This window comes from Pleurodeles waltl, chromosome 6 (assembly GCF_031143425.1).
Source record: "Pleurodeles waltl isolate 20211129_DDA chromosome 6, aPleWal1.hap1.20221129, whole genome shotgun sequence".
Lineage (NCBI taxonomy): Eukaryota > Metazoa > Chordata > Amphibia > Caudata > Salamandridae > Pleurodeles > Pleurodeles waltl.
Window position 1 is genome coordinate 417,014,906 of NC_090445.1, and position 24,601 is coordinate 417,039,506.

At 43.6% G+C, this 24,601-nt stretch overlaps 1 protein-coding gene across 1 annotated transcript in view; it reads right to left on the bottom strand.

Annotated features, from left to right (window-relative positions):
• Window positions 1–747: 747 nt before the first annotated feature.
• LOC138299814 (CMRF35-like molecule 2) overlaps window positions 748–24,601 on the bottom strand; it is an 87,783-nt gene continuing 63,929 nt past the window's right edge. Inside the window, exons 3-6 of the mRNA XM_069238399.1 lie at window positions 17,006–17,090; window positions 9,722–9,840; window positions 7,425–7,468; window positions 748–1,391 (exon numbers count right to left, since the gene is read on the bottom strand). Of these exons, the coding sequence (XP_069094500.1) occupies window positions 1,158–1,391; window positions 7,425–7,468; window positions 9,722–9,840; window positions 17,006–17,090 (482 nt within the window). The 3' untranslated portion in view covers window positions 748–1,157. The remainder of the gene's footprint in view (window positions 1,392–7,424; window positions 7,469–9,721; window positions 9,841–17,005; window positions 17,091–24,601) is intronic.

Sequence of the window (24,601 nt, forward strand, 5' to 3'; positions counted from 1 at the left end):
GCATTTTAAATACGCCACACCATGGCAGTACTTAGGGGACTAGCATCAAAAAAATGTATGCTAGTCCAGCGCTTTGCAGGATTAGCGTAAAAAATGTTGACGCTAATCCTGCTAAGCACCCAGAGGCCCATTGTAACCAATGAATGACTGCTCTGAGCAGGGGTTAAAAGTGGCAAAACAAATGGTGCAACGAAATCTCCTAGATATTCTTGCGCCATTTTTTTGGCTTCCCTAATAGGGGAACACCCCCTTTGCATACAATATGCTTGGCACAGGCATAATGGATCAAAAAGGGCTACAAAGTGGTGCATTGTGCCACTTTGTAAATATGGTGCAGTGTTTTTGGCCTTCTGACGGCACATTAACACCAAACAATGACGCTAATGTAGTGTTGGAATGGCAAAAGGGGCTCTTAAATGTGCCCTTTAAACTTCTAGTTCAATGCTTATATATCCTCGCTTAGAGTTGTCAAGCCTGAGAATGAGGCAAAATCATAATGGCACAATTTGTGTGACAATGGTTAACAAAGGCAAATGAAATGACATAGGTTAGCATGGTAAACTTAACAGTACATGCAATCAGTTTCTCTATCATGGCCTTTTAGGGCTTGGAGAAGTAGCTAACTGAGAGTAGCATAGCTATCAACCAGTCCTTGACCTGCTTCCATGACAGGGACAGGCGTTCAATATTCTAGGACAGTGATACAAAACCGTAGCTGGTTAAAGAAAAAAGTGTTGAAACTCAATCTTTAGTTAATGAAACAACCAACAATTTTATTTAAGTAGCAGTAATGACGAAAACATACGAATCAATGTTTGGATATGCACATTATAAACAAGACGTAGCAGATCTACCTTCAGAACTGGGTCATCCAATTAACAGGTAGTAACAAGTTGTCTGACACAAAACAATATTGCTATCTCTAGTCATTATATTCCAGCCCCTCGCTCCTGTTACACCTCTCGGTAGCTGACATTATCATCTGTGAACCTTCCTGTACTATGACCCCACCCACACCTACTAGAAATAAATAACCATACTGTCCCCGGTGTCCATACTGGGTTCTATACTCTTGCTGGCTTCTGCCCCAGGAGTCCACATTCTTGCCGGCTCTGTCCTGGTATCAGTCTTCCCTCCAGCTCCTGCCCATGGCATTATTACAAAGCATCACCATTCCCTTGCAGCGCTTGTAGATTGATGCTGGCATATTCCACATTCTCGGAGTTGTACCTTCCATCAGATACTGGCTGTTTGCACTCAAACCCCAGGTTACTGTATGTGGCCTCCTCCTGGTCACGTCGTGCATGAAGAGTGAGGGTAGCATATTTAATCTCTTGGCTGTTTAGTTCATGGGAAATGGTTCCAGAATTATTTTCTGCTGGTGTCCCGTTCTGCAATCAAAAGAGAACAGAGGGTTAATTATATTATGAAGGTATCTGCACCAACAGCCCTAATGCTGGTGGCACCTGCATTATAAAGTGTTTTCATTCATTCATGCATTCATTCACTCATTTATTGTTAGGCATTGATAATAGTTATCTTGTGCACTATATCTTAGAGTGTTGCTCAAAGCAATGGTTCATGGGAAGAAGAAAGGCTAGCACTATGCTTTCAATGTCTCTCGAGCTCACTTGCTGACATACAGGTGGACAATGCCTAAGTGATATTCTTTCCAGATTACACAATTGCTGTACAGAAACAACGCAATGCCTTTCTGGCAGTGACTCAACGATTGTGAGAGTTGGGACTTGGCTACTCTCTGTACTGGCACATAACACCACACACTTCTTCACCACCCCAGAAGAAGCCTGGACCTGGCTCGAAGGCTCTGATGTCCGTGCCAACCATCTTATGAAGGCGGAGAAAGTAGGAGAGGGGAAGTCTCAGCGCAATCACCGGGGACAGCGAAGGCTGCGTTCAGAAACAGGGAGAGGCCCCTCTGCTGTCCCACACCCGGAACAGAGAATCGTGGAGCGGCGCAATGCCTTACAACAAGTGGCCGGGCTCGCGGACTCAGGGCACTGCTCCAGCCAGAACACCCTGGACTCTCTATCAGATGAGGAGAGCTCCATTACTACATGGCCCTCTGTGCAAAGCTCGCACATCCTTCTGGACATAGCCCCACAGACGGCAGACACCTTCATCTGATGTAGTCTACCTCCACGCAATTGCAGCTGCTGTTTATGTGTAGAATTATGCAATTACGCGTCTGCCTACCCCTGCTGTAAGGCCAGCTTTTTTTCTATCTTTCTTGACGCTGTCTGGTTTGGGTGGCCACGTGTTTTAGTGTGCTACTCTTATGGTATTTGCTGTGCTGTTGCTACAGTATATTGTTCACTACCACCTCTCACATAACCCATTCCCCACTAGGCAGCTCATGACAATAATTATCACACATCGACATGATCCTCTGAATGCACTGTTGGCATTAACAGATAGGCATATACTGTTTACAGCACCTACATACACTAAAACTTTTCCACATGGCTCACACAAATGTATTGACATGGAGTATCTGCGGCATGCACAACTCAGCACGCAGGTGTGCTGTATACTCCTATCTGAAGCGCCGCAATGCTCATATTGCCCTACTACAGGAGTCCCACCTGACAAGGTCAGAGGCAGACGCACTTAGAAGAAGATGGCGTGGGAAGGTATACTCCACAAACTACTCCTCATATGCACAGGGTGTTGATATGGTCCGACCCGGAGTCCCATTCGAACTGGTGGAGCATGTTATAGATGCCGATGGCCGCTATGTATTCAGTAGAGGAAGATTAAGTGGCCGCCACATTCTTATTGGCAACATATATGCCCCCTTTGTAGATCAGACTCCCTTTCTGCTCACACTCAATGGATTACTTGCACGGTGGAGCGATGTTCCTTGGCTAATTGGTAGGGATTTTAATTGTGTATTGGATACACATCTAGAGAGATCCTTTCCAACCCTGGTACACACTACCGCCACTTCAAATGCTCATTTTCTGGCAACCTGGCTGCGCCACTGGCGACCGACAGCCATCTGGCGCCTTTATAACACTACCACCAGAGTGTGCTCATTTTACTCGGCCCCCTCATGACTTGCATGTCTGCCTTGATGGGCTACTTTGTATGGCCAGTTTGATCCCAGACGGACTATCTGGGGCGTACTCACTCCGACCACAACCCCCAGTACCTCCAACTTGATTGGGGGAGACTGCCCAACCTCCTGTTCCCACGTGGGACTACAGCCTGCGGCGCTGGAGGACCCAGCATTCCGTGAATTGACCGAACAACAGATCACCAACTATTTTGAACTTAACGAAGGTACAGCCTCATCCTGTTCAGCGGAATGGGATGCATTTAAAGTTGCGTTGCATGGTCACTGCCTGGGGCTCAGCAGGGGCATGCACAAACAGCTGGATATGGAGGTGTTTGCTGTGAAACGGCAGCTATTACACTATGAATCAGAAGTAGCACGGAATCCCAATGCTATAACACAGTTACAGGCCAAGCATAAAATTCACTCAGAACTTCTTGAAAGATTGAGATGCTTAAATTATGCTGCACACTCAGCTAACACACATACAAAGGAGGATACAGTGGGGTCTCTACTTGCCTGGTTAATACACCAAGAGAATTCACCAAACCTAATTATGTCCATCCACTCACAGTCTGGCACTCTGTTATATGCACAGGGTGCAATTTACGATGCATTCCACCCACATTATGTGTCATTATATAATTCTGCCTTGCCCCCGTATCAGGTGATATTGACCTGTTCCTCACTGAATTTTCTCTACCTCAAATCACAGCCAACTAATGTTCGGAACTAGAGGGCCCTATAACGCTCCCTGAAATACAAGATGCCATCCGCTCACTTGCTAATGGCAAAACACCTGGCCCTGATGGGCTGCCAGCTGAATTCTATAAAGCATACTCTACTCAACTTGCACCCCAATTGCTTAAATTAAATGAGGAAGCCCTAAACCTAGCACGTTTCCACCCTACACTTTGGGAGGCGACATTGGTTTCCCTACTAAAGCCGCATAAAGACCCTACTAATCTACACTCGCATAGACTGTTAGCGCTCTTAAACACGGACTATAAGATACTAGCCAAAATTGTTGCAATGTGACTGACCCCACTGGTGCCTGTATTGGTACATGAAGATTAGAACGGTTTTGTACCAGGTCACACAACATCTCTTAACATATGCCGTTTTTTCCGTATACTGCGATATGTCCCATTTCACTGGCCACAAGTGGTTTGCCTCCTGATAGACCTAGAGAAGGCGTTTGACTCATTGGAATGGTCTTTTCTTTTTAAAGACCTACCAAAATATTGGTTAGGCTCTCGTTTTCTCCAACTAGTGAGGTTATGATACACACTCCCAACAGCCCGGACCAAGTTTGGACACCATGGGCCAGATGTAGCAAAGGGTTTTCCCCATTCTGTGTCAATGGGAAAATGTGTTCGTACATATGGCCCCATGTGTCATCACCGATTGGAAGAGGTACGTGACAGGGGTGTCCTTTATCACCTTTACTCTTTGCCCCAGCGATGAAGCTCCTGGCGGTCGCACTCTGGAAGGCAGGGAATTCCTCAGGGGGATGGGATCCACACAGTGTCTCTATATGCGGCTGACCTTCTGATGTACATCAGGGACCTAGCGGACTTCACCAGGGATATAATACCCCTATTTGATACGCATGCGAAGGTCTCCGGCCTACAAGTCAACTGGGCTAAATTCTGTGTTTTCCTGTTATCACCCACCATAACTGATCTAGGCCCTATCTCTGTTGCCCCTGGACTGGTGTGGCAGCAGGATACATTCAGATATCTTGACATTCAAGTATATCATACTAACACTGATCTGTTTGATGGGAATTTAACGCATGCCACAGCAGCTCTGCGCAACCAGATGACGTTCTGGAAGACGTTGCCACTGACAGTGATGGGCAGGGTGGCCCTTGTTAAAATGATAATCCTACCCCGTCTGTTATATCACTTTGTGAGTTTGACACTATACATCCCAGCCTCCTTTTTTCCCTCCTTGGAGCAAGATATACGCAACTTCATCTGGAATACCTCCTGCTGTAGAGTGGCCCTTCCTAAACTATATCGCCCAATGACCCTGGGTGGGTTGTCACTGCTTAACCTAGAGCACTGTTATCTAGCTGCCAAGCTACAAAGGGTAGCTCGCTGGTTCTCATCCCGACACCTATCGGATACTGCTACCAACCTGCCAGCATGGTCACGTTATAAACTGCTCAATTTATTCCACCCTTTTACCAAAGCTCCCACACCAGAGCCTTTACTACTGAACCTAGCACACTGCTGCTATCGAAGGTGTTGTTACCTTACTAGGGACATTGTTCCTTAGCACCAATCTACATCGCTACTGGACCGCAGTTCTGAACTGCTTAGCACACTGTGTGGGCCACTATACCACAGACATGGGAAGCATGCATTTTAGGATTGTTCCTTGTGGACAAAAAGCGAAAGTCACGTCCCGTTTTCTGGATCTGGGCTTATTACTGGCTAAACACCTCATAACTCGTAAATGGCGATCCCCTGATCCGCCAACAGATGAGGCGTGGGTACAATCGTTAACTGGCTGGGCAAGAGCGGAGGGTACAGCTCTTTGTCGTGAAGATACACTAGGTCTACAAAAATACCCACTTGCATCACAATGGGATTTAATCCTAACAGACCTTTGCACCCCATTAATCACTTTACTGCACAGTCCTGACACCCTGTTGCAGGCGGTGGCTGCCTGTGTACAGCCTTTTCCACATAACGAGCCATAACTCTGCTTGAATTGGGGCACTAGACGAGCAGTGCCCCTGACTGCATACTAACGCACCAGAGATAGACTGGGATGAGCGTGCATGTTGGAGATCGCTGATGTACAGATATGGTAAGTCAACGATCGTCAAACTGCATTTATTGTGTAATGCCATGCATATGCTTTGCCTGCAACCCCTCCCCTCATTTTCGAAATTGTAAGTTGGTGTAAATTGCATACATGTGGTTTATACGTGTTCTCGTTATGTTACATGATAACTGTATGCATCGCTACACAAATGCAATAAAATAAAATTTTAAAAAATGGTTTCAATGTCTCTGAAAAGCTTGTAAACACTGTTGATTGGTGGTGGTAGGTGAACTGTGTGATCACAATTCTTCCAGTAACCCCTGGTGCAGTTTGGTTACAGGGCCAATGAGTTTCTAACATTCGGTGGAGATGCATATTACTGTTTGTTGCTGCAGACCCTGGAACCTAGCTTCAAGGATTCTGTACCATGTGTATTCCACAGGGGCCTGGACAGTGTTGTAAAATATCTCTGGAGTCCAGACCAGAAGTTCCCCTTCAGTCAGTTGTGTACTGGATGGTGACTTCTTGGGTATTTCTGATGTAACTGCATACATGAAGACAGGTTCATGCCTCAAATCTGCCCCCATCATGTGGGACAGGCACACCCTCAACCCATCCTTCAGTCTCTCCTCTTCCTTTGCGCTCCTCATCCACCTGCAGCGATAGACAAGAGTTTCTTTTTTCCCATGGCTCCAGACAAAGAGTTGGATGTACAGGTGAGAACAGGCTGACTGTTAAGCTGAGGACTTACTAAATCACTGGGTGTAGTAAATGTACATTTTTATCATTTACATTAGTTATTGACATGAGTAGGACCTTGCCTGAATCTCCTTATTCTCTTGCACCATCTAAGTCAGTATGCATTTCATTTATATTGTGCAGGCTTAGCTGTAAAGCAACGGAGAGCTGAACAATATGGTGGTGTTACATCGAGCAGTCCAGATGAAGGGAAAGAGCGGAAAGAAGAGTGGGGGTTACAGGGGAGAGGGTGAAAGTACTTCAGTGAGGTTTACAGGGAAGAGTCAGGTAGTGGGGGAGAGGTAGAGCTCTGGGAGATAGGGTGTGGTGGATAGTGGTCGACATGGGAATTCTTAAGGGGTTCTCTGCTCTCCAGGTGACCTGGCAACATCAGTGAGCAGTGCTACTTTCCTAGGACTGCAGGTATGTGCCACCGACCACCACTGAAGTCCCTGCCATCATCTGTAGTCATATTTACACAACGCATGGCCACATTTTTATGCTGACCCTTTGTGGGCATCAATGAGGTGAGCACCTCTGGGAAGAAGAAAGATCTTTGGTCAGCTCAGATGAATTATCTTTTGGAACAATCAGTAAACAATATAAATGCTGCTCTATTGCTAAGCTTTCCCTTTTGTTTCTATTTCTAATATCTATTGTTGCAGTATATTATTAAGTATGTAAACTATTTAGTGATTTAGTGGTACGTTACTTATAGTTGCTCAGCGGGTCACTAGGTGTTTCCTATGCCATCCTCACCATGCTTCTGTAACCTTCCTCAATACCATTTGAAGTTTGTCCTCAAATTCCCAGCTTCCCATCTTACCATGAAGGCCTCCTGGCCTGGACTGCTGTGTGCATCACTGCTATCTGCAAACGAGATAAGCATAATATTGAAGTTTAAACCACATAGAAACAAACACATTCGGTAAATTACTTGTTAAGAATCTCTTAAAGTGGGCCATTTATAAAGCACTGTTGAGCCACAAAGGTGATGGACTTTATAGATGATTCAGTATCACAAGGAGACAGTGCTTATAACTGCCGTAGGTCTACAGGAAGCAGAGAGGGACGATGCAAGAAACAAAAGAGATATTCCTATACTCTAAGAAAAGAATCGAGAGATGATGTGATGCAGACATTTAAATTCTTCTGAGGTATGAAGAAAATAGAAGGGGGCATGGGGAGGCTGCAGACACTTTAATGTTCTTGAGAGTGTACTATAACGTCTGGGTACTGGAGGAACAATAGGTAGAGCATAAATAGCAGATCACACCTATATTACCATTTTTCCCAGCCACCATTTTCAGGCCACTTTGTGGATTCTGTACCGGGACTGAGGGCAGGTGAGTGGTTTGTCTTGATGGTTGATGTGTAAGACTGCCCTGTTGGTGTAGTTAGGGCACACCTCGTGCAACGTGTTGGAAGCCCCATGAGTATTGTGAACACTAGTCCAAGGGTTTATATTACTTTCTTAGGGCTAAGCCCAAATGACCTAGAAACAACTGGTCTACCACATAAATATGGCCGAGATACCTTAAGAGTAAAACCAGTGCAGTCTTGCAATGTTTTAACAGTGCACAGAGGGTAGGAGGTTGCTGGTGTGGCTTCCCGTGCACAAAAGAACGGGATTGTGTGCAGGGCTGACTTAAGCTCTGGTGGCGCGCAGTGCAACAATGTTTTTTGGCGACCCCCTCCCCCCAATGACCTCCTACTCCATGGATTCCCTCACTACCACCCTCCAACAGTGCCCCTCATCTCCCCATTGCCCTTCTCTCACATGCATTTCATTGTTTTATAGAGCTACTCATTCAAGTGTAGGGTGCTAGAGCACTTTAGATCACCAACACATTATACAGATGCGTATGTGGATCGGTCTATATGAAATGTTACATAAAACAATGAGGATTACACAGAGTAGGAAACTCCTGTTATCCATACCATAAGAATATTTTAAGAGACTTTGGTCTGGAGAAAAACGTACCACAGTGGATGGGGTTGGCTTTATTTAGAAGAATGTATTTCTAACCAAACTAACCCTTTTTAGCAATATTAGGATAACGAAAGACTAGGGGCAAACAAAAAAGTTCCAATCCTGACCCTTGCAGTTTTCATGCAGTTCTTCGATGACAGTTCATAGATCACTGTGCTCATTAGGGTTCTAATTTATGACCTGGAACTTACAAAAGGATCTCTGATAAAAGCAGTAACCCTCTGAATACATAAATATAAAATGCAGGGGCTGATTTAAGAGCCCCTAGCGCCTCCTTGCGCCACATTTGTGTAATTTATTTTACACTACCGTGGCCCAATGAGGCCAAAATCACTGCGCCAAGTTTACAAAGTGGCACAATGCTTACATTGTGCCACTTTGTAACCCTATGCGCTACATTATGCCTGCACCAGGCATTATGCATGCAAAGGGGGGCTGAAAAAATGGTGCAAAGAAATATAAAAGATTTTTCTTTGCTGAATTGTTTTGGGCACTTTTAACGCCTGCGCAGAGCAGGCACTAAAAGGAGGCACACCATTGTTTACAATGGGCCTCAATGGGCTTTGCAGGATTAGCGTAAATGTTTTTGATGCTAATCCTGCAAAGCTCCGAACTAGCATCAACAATTTTGATGCTAGTTCCCTAACTACTGCCATGGTACACCGTATCTTAGATACGGTGCACACATGGTGGCATTAGGGGGCGCTAAGGGGCACAAGGAAAATGGTGCTGCACTGTGTGTAAATCATGCCCACAGTTCTGTGATCGGCATGGTACAGGTTCTTTGGAGCAGGTATATTATTATATTGCTACTTTATGATGTCAGAACTGCCACTAGACAAAAATAATTTCTCTCCAGCAGAAACATTAATCACCAGTGTTGCCTAGACATTTTAATTGTTGCCTGAAAACTGCATAACCGTAAGTTATTTCTAAACACAGTACAAAGACACACACACAGGTACAGAAGTAATCGTTGTACAAGAGCGAAGACCGAGCTTTGAAAGGAAATTAATTCTGTAGCATTGCCACAGACATCGACATAGGACGACTGAAAGTCCGTACATTAGCATACTTGCCTCTGTCAGTGGACAGTGTTATAGTTCTAGAAACATCTACTAGGCACTCACCGATGACTCTCTCATTCTTCCGTTTCCGGGCCCATAGTACATAGAAGAGTGTGATAGCGGTGAGAAGGAACAGGACGCCCACGCCCACAGCAATCAGTATAATGTACAGATCTGATAAGCTGGAATAAAACAAAACAAGAAAGAGACCAGCTACACAAGAGCAAAGTATGCAGTGAGAGGAACTATCCAGGCTGCTTCAATGCTTTCAGGACCAAGCCGGAAACAGCCTGAATAGTAATGCATGCATGCATCATCCCACTTTCTAGATACTGAAGCCCTCTGTCACTTATCAGGAGGAGGGCTACATGTCACTCACCATGTCAAGACTTCATTCATGCACCATCTTCCCAGGTATCTACTAGTGGATTCAATGTATGGAGGAGGGGAAAGGAAGGTTTCCCTACAGTAGATGATGGTGGTTTGGGTACTGGTGTGGATTGAAAGGATGATCCAGAGTTTCAGGGTTTGCAAAGGCCAGCTATTGTCTTTTTGGCATTGGTAAGGTATGGAACGGGGGCGTTCATCGTACAGGGGTGAGGAAGGCCTGTGTATTGTTCTAACCGGTGGGACAAATCACCTTGAATTGGATCCTGGTCGGGGAGTGGGGTCACAGGTTTATTCGTTAGGCTGGCCATGCGTCTGGTGGCTCCACCGTGTAGGCGTTTGAGCAGCAATTTGATTTGCATATTTAAATCTTTCTTGTCTTTGTGAGTCAAGTCAAGCATCTTCTAAAAACTGTAATCTGGGTGACAAATCCTAAATTTAGTATCACTTTATACAACCCTTATGGGTCCTTTTTAGGACGAGCCTACCAGTTAGTGCAAGCTGTCTGCTTTTAAAAGGCCTATCGTGAACTCACAGCGAGCCCAACTATTGCTTATCATTGGCTGCCTTTGTTGTCAGTCTAATTTGCTTGCTGCTTCTTTGATGGCTTGCCATCCATTCTTGCGTTTGTCGTTTCCATGAAGCATAGCTTCTTTAAAATATTTTGATTGGCTAGCTTGTATTCTTTCACTGCTCACTTTTAGGAAACTGCTTTCTTTTCATGCTATTCCGCAACACCATGAGAGTGTATGTGTTTTCCTGCTCTCTCCCATGCACTTTTTCCTTTATCATATCCCCCACTCTCCTTGCTCTCCCAGACTAATTTGGACTGACAAAGCACATCACACAATCAGTCTCTGGGGATTACGTTATTTTGCTAATTCGAAACAAACACTTAACTTTCTAATTCGCCAGGGAGCATAACATTTGCCACAGCCTGGGAATGCATTGTTGTTACTTAATGGGTCACCTGCACATCCTTACTGTTCATAGAGACAGTGAACAGTACACTATTTGATCTTCATCCCCGGGATGTGATAAGATCAGCTTAGCTGCAGTGGCACATCCATCAGCACAATACTAAAAGTAAGTTAGGAAATTACCCAGTCTTGCTTATTTTGGGCGAAAAACTGTGTGTATTTTTTTACTCCCCATGCTAACTGTATCTTTTACCTCGGTGAGGTTTAATAAAAGTGTATCGTAAGAAGTCCCTTCACACAAAGATGGGCAACTCAAATTTGGGACTGGTGATATTATTGCTTCGGTGTGTTTGTTTGTTGTCCTTGTCTACTGCTTTCTGTATCTTCCTGGGCCTGTATCTGGTTACAAGAGTAATATCTGGAAGACTGTATCAGGAATATTGCCCCCTTTCTGCCCCTTGCTCATGGAGAGCACATATTTGGATTGAAGCTGAAGCAGCAATCCCTCTTTACACGATGGCAGAGAAAAATCAGGTATTGCACCATTTCACCTATATGATCATAGGTGGGTAGCTAACATTGGACATCAGAAACTCATTTGGAATATATAACAGTCCAGTTTGGTGTATGATTCCCCTCAAGTCTGTAATTGATACAGGCCAGGATGACAACTTTTTTATCATACATTTTTTTTACTTGATGTGTGTGGCCTCCTATCACACTCTGTTGCCACATCCATGTCCACACGGTTGAGCCTCACTCATAGATATTCTCCTTCTGGAGAAAAGAAAACCTATCTACTCTGAAAACACTATGAAGGATACCACCTTTGTTTTACGGTGATGCATCTCAGAAATCAAGTCCAAATACGGTGGTGATAGGAGACAAAAGCTTCTACTTTGAGAACAAGAATACCACTAATGCCAGATGTTGTACCTGAAGTAGGAGCAGGAGAGTGACACTAAAACAAAGCAAAGATTTTTTCTCTAAGGTCAGTCAGTCAAATAACTTTATTCGGCAATTGCCATAAAAGTACAAACCAAGACACATTTCACAATCTATAAATAGTAAAATAAAGCTTAAAAACCATTACTGGAAGCACCAGATGAACATCCACACTGAAACCCCTTGACATACATAGATAGATATACTAGACATGATTAAAAATCACAAAGTCAGAAAAGTACAAATGTTGGCGTTAAAAGGATATACTATACGTACATAAAATATTTAAAAAGGAATAGGCCTTTTCCTAATGCGTAAAGAAGCTGTGACAAAGTCTAATACATGGTGACAAATTTGGATATTAGGCAACCTCTGAAGGTATAGCAGGGCTTCCTTATAATGAATAGGTCTAAAAAGACGTAACGTGGGTAAAATAAAGGTCCCTCTAGGTGCAGCATATAAAGGGCAAAAAAGAAAAAAGTGCAAAGTGCTCTGGGTTGATTTGGAGTCACAGGGACAAAGCGGTAAATCCTTTTTCCAGAAACATGGTTCAGGGAAAGCTACCTTAAAATGAATTAGATTAAGTCTAAAAAGTGTTAAAAAGGAAATTATTTTAAAACTTGAAAACCAAGACAAATAGGGTTCAAGGCATGGAACAGTCACAATCCGAGAATAAGAATCAAAAGATTTCAATTTCAGGGAACTATAAAATCTCAGCTCTGATATGTGCTTGGAATAGGTAGACTTCAAAACAGACCTAGAGTTTGTGGTTAATAGATGGGGATCATCAAACATATATCTAAGCCCTAGGTTCTCAAAGGAGTTTTGCAGAAACATAAGCCAGGGAATCCTATTTGAGTATTCCAATTGAAGACAATCAGTGATACAGTCTTGGACCAAACTTGCCATAGGATTTGACCAACATTTGATCCACAGCAGTAGGGGAGCCATAAAGACCCTGTCCTCCAAAAAGCACTGACCCAGTTCTTCATGGCAGATTATGTTTGCGGTGCATTTTGGAACCAACAATAATCTGCGCAGGAATTTATTTTCTACACTCTGAAGAGACGGTATTTTATTAAAGCCCCAGACGCCTGCCCCATAAAGGACTGATGCAGTGCATTTGGAATTATAAAGAGTTTTCAACTGAGCAGGGGGTCTGTGACCTAGTTTATTTGAAAAGCGAAAAATTGCTTCATTGTTCCTTATCAACTGTAGGAGCTTAAAATTAATGTGTGTCTTCCAGGACAAAGAAGAACTCATGTACATGCCTAGATAACAAAATTCTTTGACCTTATTAAGAGTGTGCCCTCCCATAGAAAATAGTTTAGACTTAGTGTTGCGTGGGCCACAAGTCATAACAAAAGTCTTTGTGTAATTTACTTTCAGATCCAGATTCAGCATAAAATCGTAAAATACATCCAGTAGTCCCTGTAAACCGTTTGCAGTACGGGCAATTAAAACTGCATCGTCAGCGTATAATAAAACTGGGAGGTGTCTCTGACCCATCTTCGGTATGTCCTTTGCATGTTTTAAAAGTGAATCATAGAGCCCATTTATATAAATCAGAAAGAGAAAAGGGGCTAAGATACATCCCTGCCTTACGCCCCTAGTTGACGGGATGGGGGAGGTTCTCTGCCCATGTGAGCCGACCTGAACAGAAATTGTTAGGTCTGTGTGTAGGCGTTTAATAAGCTCCAAAAGAGGCGGATCGCAGCCTAAGGCTTCCAAAATTTGCCATAACTTTGACCTATTAACCATATCAAAGGCACTGGTTAGATCAATGAAAGCCATGTGAATAGACTCTTTTTTGACTGTCACATATTTGCTGAGTATCAGCTGCAAGTTTAAAACTTGCTCAACTGTGCCTACACCAGGTCTAAAACCAAATTGAATAGGGGATAAAATATGGGCCTCGGACACCCAGTCTTCTAACCGGGACAAGATCACTCTACCTAAAATCTTTGCCGTCGAATCAATAAGAGAGATTGGTCTGTAACAGGAAGGATCTTGTCTATTACCTTTTTTAAAGATAGGAACAATAATGGCCGATTTCCATGAAAGGGGCACGTTACTGTTTACCACACTATTCAAAACATTTGTAACTAGCGGACCCCAAAGATCAATTTCTGATTTAAAAAGATCAGCGGGAACCCCATCTAAGGTCTCCTCATCTTTTCTCTCCCCATCTGCAACAGATTATCATAAATACAGCAAAACACACACTTAACCTTAAACCACACTTCTGGGCCCTGGTGCCATTGCACATGCTGCACTAATGATAGCTGTGCCCCTGCCAGAATGACTGCAAACAATCAAACATTCAGGAACTTTGATACAGCCAACTAGAATACTCAACAGGAAATTGGGCAAGAAATCCCAAAACATGACCCACATGTTGCCAAGACCTTCATGCCTAATGAAGAAAGTGTAAGCCTGCACACAAAGGGGCAGATTTAAGAGCCCCTAGCGCCTCCTTGTGCCACATTAGCGTAATTGTGTTTTATGCTAATGTGGCCCAATGATGCCAAAATCGCCGTGCCAAATTCACACAGTGGTGCAATACATGCATTGCGCCACTATGTAACCAATTGCACTACATTATGCCTCTGCCATGTATGCAAAGGGGGTGTTCCCCCGTTAGGGGGTGAAAAATGGCACAAAAAAATCTAAGAGATTTCTTTGCGTCATTTTATTCGGCACTTTTAATGCAGGCGTTAAAATGAGACATACCATTGTTTACAATGGGCCTCAATGGGCTTTGCAGGATTAGCGTCAAAATTTTTTATTTGATTTCTAGTCTCAAAATTTTTGACGCTAGTTCCCTAACTACCACCATGATGTGCCATATCTTAGATACAGCGCTCACATGGTGGTGTTAGGGGAGGGCTAAGGGACGCAAGAAAAGTGGCACTTTTCTTAAATCAGGCCCAAAAGGTCTAGTTGCCAAAGACAGAATTTCATGCCTGTAGTATCATATGGACTTTCCTCAACTACCCAACTAAAGGGGATATTAAGATCCAAACATAATGCAAGATTAAACAGGAGTGTTTTTGAACCCACTTTAATGCCTGTGTTTTGTAGCTGCAGTGCAGCAGTGCAGCTATAAAAACAGACCTTTTGCTTGCAATATACATTGAGAGGGTTTTGGGTCCACCTCTTTCAGGTATTGGGTTTCTTCAACCTCTTCCAGCCTTTGCCTAGCGACATTTTTTCAATTATACCGTGGTCAGCCCCATGGAGTATTCATCTGTCACCTAACGCTAATGACCATTTGGGTGTATCTTTAGCCTCCACTTACGTGTTTTTATTGAACAGCCTGAGGGACAATCTTACAACTCTTGCCCTCTCAGCCCAGTGCTTCTGGCTTCCTCTAGTTTGCCTTGCTTTGCTTCTTCCTGCCCCCCCTCCTTTTACTGTATATACTTCATTCCCACATCCACCACCCACCTGTATCTTCCTTTTGCCAAACCTTTCTTTCCAATGTGCTCCTTCTTCACCTGAACCACAACCCTCTGATATCTCTTTCCTCTGTGTTCTGCTGGGTATTTTTTCATAGGAACAAAAGGTGGACTATATTGAAGGCTCCCCTTTTTCCAACACCATTCTCTTTTTAGTTCTCTGCAGTTGAAAGACCTCTTGGAGACCATGGCAAAAACGTACAGTTGGCTTATATTGCTTACCATTGCTTGGCTTTTTTCCACTCTAATTTGCTTGCTTTTTACTCTATTGCTTTCCATCCTGTTCTTGTGTTTATCCCCCACCTGGGGCATCATTTCCTTACTATTCTTCTGAATGGAGGACTTTTATATTTGCCCTTCTCACATTCAGAGCACTACTTTTCCTTAAAGCACTCCTTGAGAGTTCATGTGATTTCTAGCTCTCTCATGTGTGTGGCCGTCCCAAGGGCACCCCAGGTTGCTCAAACCTTCACTCTACCTCAGCTTGTTAATATTTTTTGATTTTTGAAAGACTTCTCCCCTCCCCATGCCTCTCTCTCAAGCTCCTCCTTTGCTCCCTTTGCACTTCTCCTACAGCCGCATTGATTTCTCTCTTGACCACTCGTCCGTTGGTCCCCAGCCCTTTCAGGAGCAATTTCTTTTCATTCATTTTATTTACTGTTCCAAGAGGCATCTACCATTTTGGAATGGTAAACCAAATAGATAAAATGGGGCCTGCATTGTCTTGTATGCGCATACATACTTGATGATGCATGCATGAGCATATGTCATCACACATGCATGCATATACATATTGTCATGGTCACCAGCAGTGTCATAATGTGTACTCCATAATGAACACGTTCATGTTATTGCATCTCATTTTTATGCTACACAACATTAGCAAAAAGCATTTATTTTTGCGGATGCGGCACATCATCTGCAAAACGCCTTGGCAAAGCAGTAGTCAAAAAGTTGAAACCTATTGGTTTTGCCAATGCTTGTTATAAAATGTTATTATAGGTGACTTTAAATTGGTTGACAAAGCTGCCGAAGGTACGACAGAGTTAGTTGCTGCAAAATCAATGGCAATTTGCCAGCCTGCCCACCCAACCCTAAATCACTACGAAAGATTTCAATTAAACCCTTGAAGCACCATGGGTAATTGGCCATACCCACAGACTTTCTTCAAACATTTCATTTAATATTCATTTTCCCTTATCATAAGCTTCTTCTAGTTTCAGTAATTGTTTGCACTTTATCTTGCGACAATGTAGAGACTTGCTGCTGCTTGCTTCTCCAAATATAATTCGGCTTGCATCATCGAGCTCGAAGCGCTGAAGTGTTGTTTCAACATGTAACACCCCTCCCCCCCACACTTCTCCTGCAAGCCAGTTTCCTAGCTAGAGAGATGAGCGAATTATGTACAGGATAGACGGAGATGTGCTTACTTTACACAAGATAGAGAGCCATATGCACAATTTGCACAGGATAGAAGGTGATGTGCAGACTTTGATAGAAAGAAATGTGCATATTCTGAGCAAGATGGGTGAGAGACACATACTAGACATGACAGGAGATGAGCCCATATCTGTACAGAATACTGGGGATGTCCACATAGACCTTTTCATGGAGGAAGAAATCACAAGTCATACCTGGAGCCCTCAGAACTCGTTATTTCTTCATTTTGGCTCTCATCTGTGCTGTCAGTGGCTATTCTTACTGGGACGTTTGTAAAATCTGTTCGAAACACAGATAAAGAGGATTGTAAACCACTGATGCTCGCATTGAATTAGAAATGACAGCCAATGCAGCATGTCACTTAAACTAAATGAAGACAACAAAACAGGCCTGAAGGAAATGTTTAAGCCAAAGCTTTCTGACCCCTCCCCTCTTTCGAGCATCGCCCATAATTAAGTATGCTACACCCAATGATCAATGCACACAGTAACCATTGCACAACCTGCAGCACCCCTTGCTGAGCATAAAGCCACCATTGCAAAACGAGCAGCATCCTACAACTTGAGGCATCACTGATACAGCATTCAGTATTCTTGTCACTGTGACTCAAAGCTGCAATTCTCCAATGGAGTAGTGACAAACGGGTCCCCTTGCAGCACTCAAAAATTATTCGACTCCGTTGTGGACCTTACACCTGTGGTCAGTCATGCTCATACTCCCTCATGAATTGCAAAGAATGATGGCTGTTTTACCATCTTGCCATTCAGATGTGATGAGCAGAGGTAGTCCTGGGTGCTTGAAGGCACTACTAGGAGAATTCTAGGGGCTTATTTACAAGACCTTCGCATCGCTGGTGTGTCACTTGTTCCCATATAAAAAGTGACATATGGTGGCGCCAGGGGCTTGTAAATAAGCCTCTTAGTGCCTTCCTCCAAACACCTAACATCATTACTACCTCCAAAGAGAGACTGGTGTGTCCCTCTTCTATGGAGACTCGAGGGCAGAATCATTTTCTGTGACCTTTTTCACCTCACGCAGACCCACCTTACCTGGGCTTGGTCTAGGCATCTTGACCTCATTCTCTTTCTTAAGCTGATGACTGGACCCTTCTTTCTTCAGCTTCTGTCCCTCCTGGGAAAACTGGCAGCTTCCACAGCATTGTTGAAATGTTGTTGACTATGTTTCTGAAAACGTTTTACTCCACCACACTTAGGGCCTGATTTACAGGTGGGTTGTGAGGAAAACCTGCTAAAAACCAGTGAGTTTGCCACTAGCCCACCATTTTTTTCCCTACCTCATATGGAAGCACCATCTGCAGGCGTATAGTAGGAACCACCTTGCCAACAGGCTAGCCATCGCAGGAATACCAGTTCATGGCCTCAGAAGGCCCACATGGTTTTCACAAGCCGGAAAAAATGCAACAATGTCCTTAGAAAACAGCCAGAGCATGGAGGATGTTACTTTGAGAAAAATACTAGTGACCGAGAACACTTTTGGCAAAACATTCCCACCACATTGGCACTGAACTTTAAATTTAGCAGGACACCCTCTGCTGGACCGGTGTAGGTGGGACCTTCAAAGCCCTTGTGTCTTGGTGGCAAACCACCGTGACCTAAATGAGGGACATGATGTGACCCAAGTCTTGCACATTCTGCCCTACCAAGCCTGCTGATGGAGTGCTACTGAAAGTCAGCCAAGAGCTGCCTCTATCCCACAGGACAATTGTCCAAGAGAGGGAAGCCAACACGAGCATATACAATGCATCATACACTGACCTATAAATGTGTGTTTGACCCCTTGAATCCAGAGTCATCCATAAGACTACTTTGCAATACCTTTGATTTTTAAAGTTCATGTAGTAAATGGGTTGGGGAGAGGCCAAAGCACCCTTCAGGCACCCTTCACATACTCATACTTCTGTAGTTACCTGAGTTCACATCAAGAATAGCCATGTTGCAATTTGAATAAGATAACTCAGTGGAGCCCATGCCCTTTATGGACAACTCGGTTTTTGAATATGGTAAGTCACTTTAAAACTCAACGAAAGCCCTGGGGCTTTTGGGGGAAGAGGGAGAGAACGGTCATTTGCAGCTGAAACTGCATTTCATCATGTCATTATCCAGTATTTCTTCTCTGACCTTGCCACTCTCCTTCCAATCCTCCTTTTGATTCTGTTGTGCTTTCTAGGAGTTCCCTCTTGAAACCAACTTGGACCTCCTGCCTCTCAAACATTGATTTGTCTAAGCTGAGAGCAGTGGCATCAGACAACCTGTGGTTATGGGACAGTATTGGGGGTGGAGACTGCTGTTTACCACTAGTTCCAAAAGACCTCAGTTTATATTGCACTGCAGTTGGATAATATTGTTTGTCCTTTTGCACACTAGGGGCCATATGTACAAACACTTTTTCCCATAGACACAGAATGGGTAAAAACCTTTGCTACATCTGGCACTAGATTCTCTATAAGTAGTTAGGGTGAACAGTCTACATTTATTTGGCAGAGTAAGACTTTTGTTTACCACTAGTGGCTCCTATGCTTATGTTGAGAGCTACTTCGGGGATAAAAAAAATCACTGGTGAGAGGCCTTGTTAATTGTTAAGTAAAGATATTCTACAAGTCCAAATCCTTGCCTGCATGCCAGCAAGCACAAGTGACTACCATCGTCATACTTAAAAGGCTGACATATTAGCTGTTTAAAGATGGTTTTATATACAGGATGCAATCACAGATGAAAGAAAGCTGAAGAAGTGAGATTGTTTATTTGGTGGCAGTGGTGCTGGGTGATATACAGTGCGGGTTTATGAGGTTGACTGGGTAAATGCTTATGCCGAAGATGATATTCTCAAAAGAGTAAGGGACTATCAACTGCTGGAATGTCCCAAAAATTTCTTCTTTGGTCTGGTTTATTTTGAGAAATTGGACATGAGTTATGTCACAACAGGTTAATTATGGTAAGCTCAAATTTCTAGTAGCTTTAATGGCTTTTTAACAGGGCTGGAGTTGGAGGTAGTGTGTATGGTTTTTTATGGATATGTTTTACCATGAAAAAACATCTTACACAAATAGCAGTAGTAATGGAGTGCAGTTCAGATCTGAAAAAATAGAATGATTTTCTTAAAGAGAACTGGTGTGACCCACTAGTTGGATTCACTTTGCCACCACAGAAGTAATGGCTATTTTGAAAGATGTAGGGCCTGATTTAATAAAGTTGTCCTGCATCCAATGCAGTGCCACTTTTCTTGTGCCCCTTAGTGCCATCCTAATGCCATCATGTGTGCGCCATATTTGACATACAGCCCACCATGGTAGTAGTTAGGGAACTAGCATCAAAATGGTTGACGCTAGTTTGGCGCTTTGCAGGATTAGCGTAAAAAAATTTACACTAATCCTGCAAAGCACTTTGAGACCCATTATAACTAATGGTGTGCCTCCTTTTGCCGCAAAAATCTTTTAGATTTCTTTGCGTCATTTTTTCGACTCCCCTAACCAGGGAATGCCCCCTCCTTGCACACATTATGCCTGGTGCAGGCATAATGTGGCGCAAGGGGTTATAAAATGCCGCAAACTATCTAAAGCAATAGTTTTTACCAAGAAACATCAGTGAACTATGAGACACATGTTGTGTAAACTCTGTATGTGGCACACATTATTACAGAGGAATATTACAGTCTATTAAAGCAATCACAATAGCTTATTGTACAGTTGTTATTGCAAACTCCTATTTGAAAGTGCTTTCATGCACTATAAGGATGAAAAAGGAGTTTGGGTAAAATAAAATATTTGCCTAAGATTATGCACTGTAAGCAGAGAAGCCACGATTTACCCAGGTCCTCTGGTTTCACTTTGTACAAATCAGCCAGTAAGTGGGTATCCATTTGTCTTTCTTTATGTTAAGGCTTTAACTTTACCTTTTTGTGTATTTTCCTGCAGTTTTGATGTAGTGCAAAGGGCATGCAAATCAGAAGGAAGAAGCCACAAAGCACCTCGAATTGATAACACCCAGAGACTATAAGGGCCCATCGTGAACCTTCAGTGGCAACTTTGCACTGAAAGTTTGGACCCTGACATTTGTATGTGCATGCAGGCGAAGGATATTGAAAGGGGCTGAAGGGCAGAATGGTGCTTAGTCAAAACAGATGAGAGTGGTGGGTTGCGCAAAGGTTGTGTCAGCCTGGTGCAGATTTTGGGCAGTATTTGGTTGAGTGCTATGGGAACAAATTAATGAGGACATTGGTGAAGAACACATCAGCGGTTTAAATGACAAGAGAGAGAATCAGTCATAATTTCATGTTTAACAACCTCGTGCAGTCAAGTTCAGTGACAGCTCCCCAAAAATGTTGTGCCACCTAACGTGAACCCTCAATGGCCTGGCAATACCCTACCCCCAGCCCTAGCACTCTTAAACTTCACCAGCCACCACTGGTGTGTTGTTTTACTTTGCTCGATAAGGAAAGGGGATATGTGTAGCACATGGATTTTAACATCCCCGCATTGCTCTAAAGCATTCCACATGAGGTACTGCTACATTATTTGTGCAGGTAACTTAGATTCCACAACTGACAGTTACGTGTGTTTGATTGTGCTGGGCAATGGGAGGAGCTTCACTCTTGAGTAAACTACCCGCTGCCTTACTATGTGTGTACCGTTCATACTTCAGGCCGCTTCACGTTCTCTCCTGGAAGAATCGCAGAGTTCTTTGAGAAAGGGAGGAACATTTAAAGCTGAAGGGACTACACTAGACGTCATTCTGTCTCAGTAAGTTAGAATCCTAGCATCCTGCCTTCATCTAGTTTCTCTTAGCTGGAATGGGTAGCTGCTAGGGCTGAGGAGGAAACGAACACGAACCTCCAAATTCACGAGACCTCGCGCTGGTGCTATGATTAAATTCAGGAAGCATGCAGGCCCACAAGTGAGCTCACTGCTTCACCTTAAGGATACCAGTTAAGACAGCCATGTGGAACTGCTTCCTTGAGTAGGAAATCACTCAACAAGAGCCACTGTGCTGTTCTTCTTGGGACACGGGTGCCTCTTGGCTTGGGATACAGAAGCTGCATCAGTGTTTCTAAGCTGGCGCTCCTTTAGGGATAAACATATTTAGCCAGGGGGGTCCTGCTTTCACGGGGGCTCACACTACCTACCCAAGCTTCCTTTGCAGCAGAGGCTTCCTGATGTACTGCGAAGCGCCCGGAGGCACATTTAACAGTCTCTGCGCCCCCATCCTGTTCAACATCTAAGTGGTTCCTCTTCATATGTTTAAAAGGCCTTGCTTTTTACACACACTCACCCTTATTTTTTCTTGACTTTTGTTCCCGGTTTCCACATGAGAGGAGAAACCTCATCCTTGTGGTAGGAGTGAGTGGGCTCTGGTCTGTTTCTTTAGTTCACCAGTCTGTTTTCTGTTTTTGTTTTTTTACAAAGATCCAGTTGTGGGGTTACAATACAATTCTACTTCTTTGTCGTCCTCCTTTGTTATCCTGCTAATCTTATCCACTCCTTTCTGTTTTTTCCACGTGTAATTTGCATTAGTATTGTTACGCGAAATTCCTGAAATTTCACTCTTAAATATACCTTAAAATTACAGATTTGCATAATCTCATGGTCATTTTGAGTAATTACACAAAAGCAAATTACGTGTTTTAAACACCCCTAGTTACTTCCACAACCTGTCTCAACTTTAATAAAGTGATAATACTAAGAAACTTTAGTCTTTGGACTGAAGATCTGGTTTCACCGGTAGTCTCACAATGAATCACATCTTTTCTTCTGTCCCAGCTATTATCTGGCCCTAATCACTTAAGTGGATTCACCCTTGATTTGGTGTGCATCACTCCTAATATGGCCGACTGGAAGCACAACCCTGAATTCCCAAGGACGGACCACATAGCAGTATTAGTCCATATATCTTCACCATGTTTTAACTCAAGCCCACCTGCCTTCGCTTGCCAGGAACTGGTCCAAACTCTTTTCTCCTCTTGTAATGCGTTCTTTAGAGGCAGCTCAGTCTAATTTATCTGACAACTTAGAACTCAGTGCTTCTTACTTTAATGAATGGATTGCCTATGCTCTTTGTCCCAATATCTTAAACCTACAGCTTCTCAAGAATCCATACAAATCCTTGGTGTAGGAAGCTGGCTCTTTATATAGCGGACCAAAAAGAGGTACACTGTGTAAAGCACTGGTTCCCAACCTGTGGTCCGGGGACTCCTGGGTGTCCACGAAGTCTCATCCGGGGGACTTCTACTGCCTCGAAAATTAAATAATATTAACATATTAATAATGTGTATATAAATAAAGTGGTTAAACGTACAATTGAACATTTTAAAATATATTGTAAATGTCAATCAATGTGAAATTGGAGGCTAAAATTTAAAATAGTATCCTCAGATAGATTCATGGGAGCAGTGCAGGTGCCTCAAACAATATGCAGTATGGATGATGCCTGGCTTCAATGGAATTTAAAAAAGCTTCAACCTTCCTATTAACATTAATAATTTTATTTTTTTAATTTTATTTGTTTACAAATTAAATAAAATGTGTTATCATTTGTATATGTTTTTGATGAATGCTTGTTTCTGTATTTGTTTGGGCATTGTTTTGCATCAACAATGTTTAAATTGGGGTCCTCCCTTCCAGTAATGACTTTGTGGAGGGGTCCCTGGATTCCAGTGATGATTCAGTGGGGGCCCTGGGTACCAGTAATGATAAATTGGAGGTCCATATAAATCAAAAGGTTGGGAACAACTGGTGTTAGAATCCAAGCAAACCCCAAAGGAAATACAGAAGCACAAATGACACCCCAAATGCTCTCTTTTGTGTTAGTGTGGGCGAACAGTTAGGCATATCAGAGGGTGGTGCTAAGCATGCAATGAACACACATAGGTAGTAAGTGAGACACAGACTCAATAAAGAAGTCTAACACCAACTTATAAAAATAACACATACTTTTATATAAATATTGACACCAAGATCATCAAAATTCAGGAAAGTACTTTTGGATATATTAATTTTTACAGTTTTCAAAAATTGACAGTGTAATTTTTTGAGCGGTAATGTTATCCTAGGGGGGAAAACATATACTGCATTTGGACACTTCACAGCGACTTACGGGACTGTGCTACAAGACTTAAAGTGAGTATGGGGCAGGGTCCAAGGCCACACCAACAGATCACCTTGAGAGGCTCTGGGGGGGTCTGGGTTCAGAGGTGTGTTACGGCGCTGGGTGTACCATTCACTTCAATGGGAAATGGGACAGTCGGGAAGTTGCTGCTAGTGGGGACTAGAAGGTGAGTCTGGGGGAACCCACAAAGGGACTCGCTCCTTCAGGTCCTCAGGCACGTGGGGACACTGTTTGTCCACTTCTCCTCGGGCTGGAAGGCTTGGGTGCAGCTGTGTCTTTTGCCATCGGGTCTGGTGCTGGAGTTACTCGCCATTGCAGAGGGGGCCAATGGAAACAGTCTCCAGGCATGAACTGGCGGTCCAAGCCAACAAGTGGGCTCAGGTCATGAGGCTAGGAGACGTGGGGACAACCATGGTCCTCTTCTCCTCAGTTCAGGGCGGACGGGTGCAGAGGTATTCTGAAGCATTGTATCTTTGTCTCCAGTTCACTTCAATGGAGATCCATCCAGTCAGAAAGAGGCTGCAAGCAGGGGCTGGGGGAGGGCAATCCTTGGGAACTCTCAGGGGGGCTCAACCCTTGAGATCCTTGGGCACGTATGGACACTGTTAACCCACTTCTCCTCGGGGTGGGGGCTTGGGTGCAGTGTAGGTAGCCTTATGTATATGTGACTTC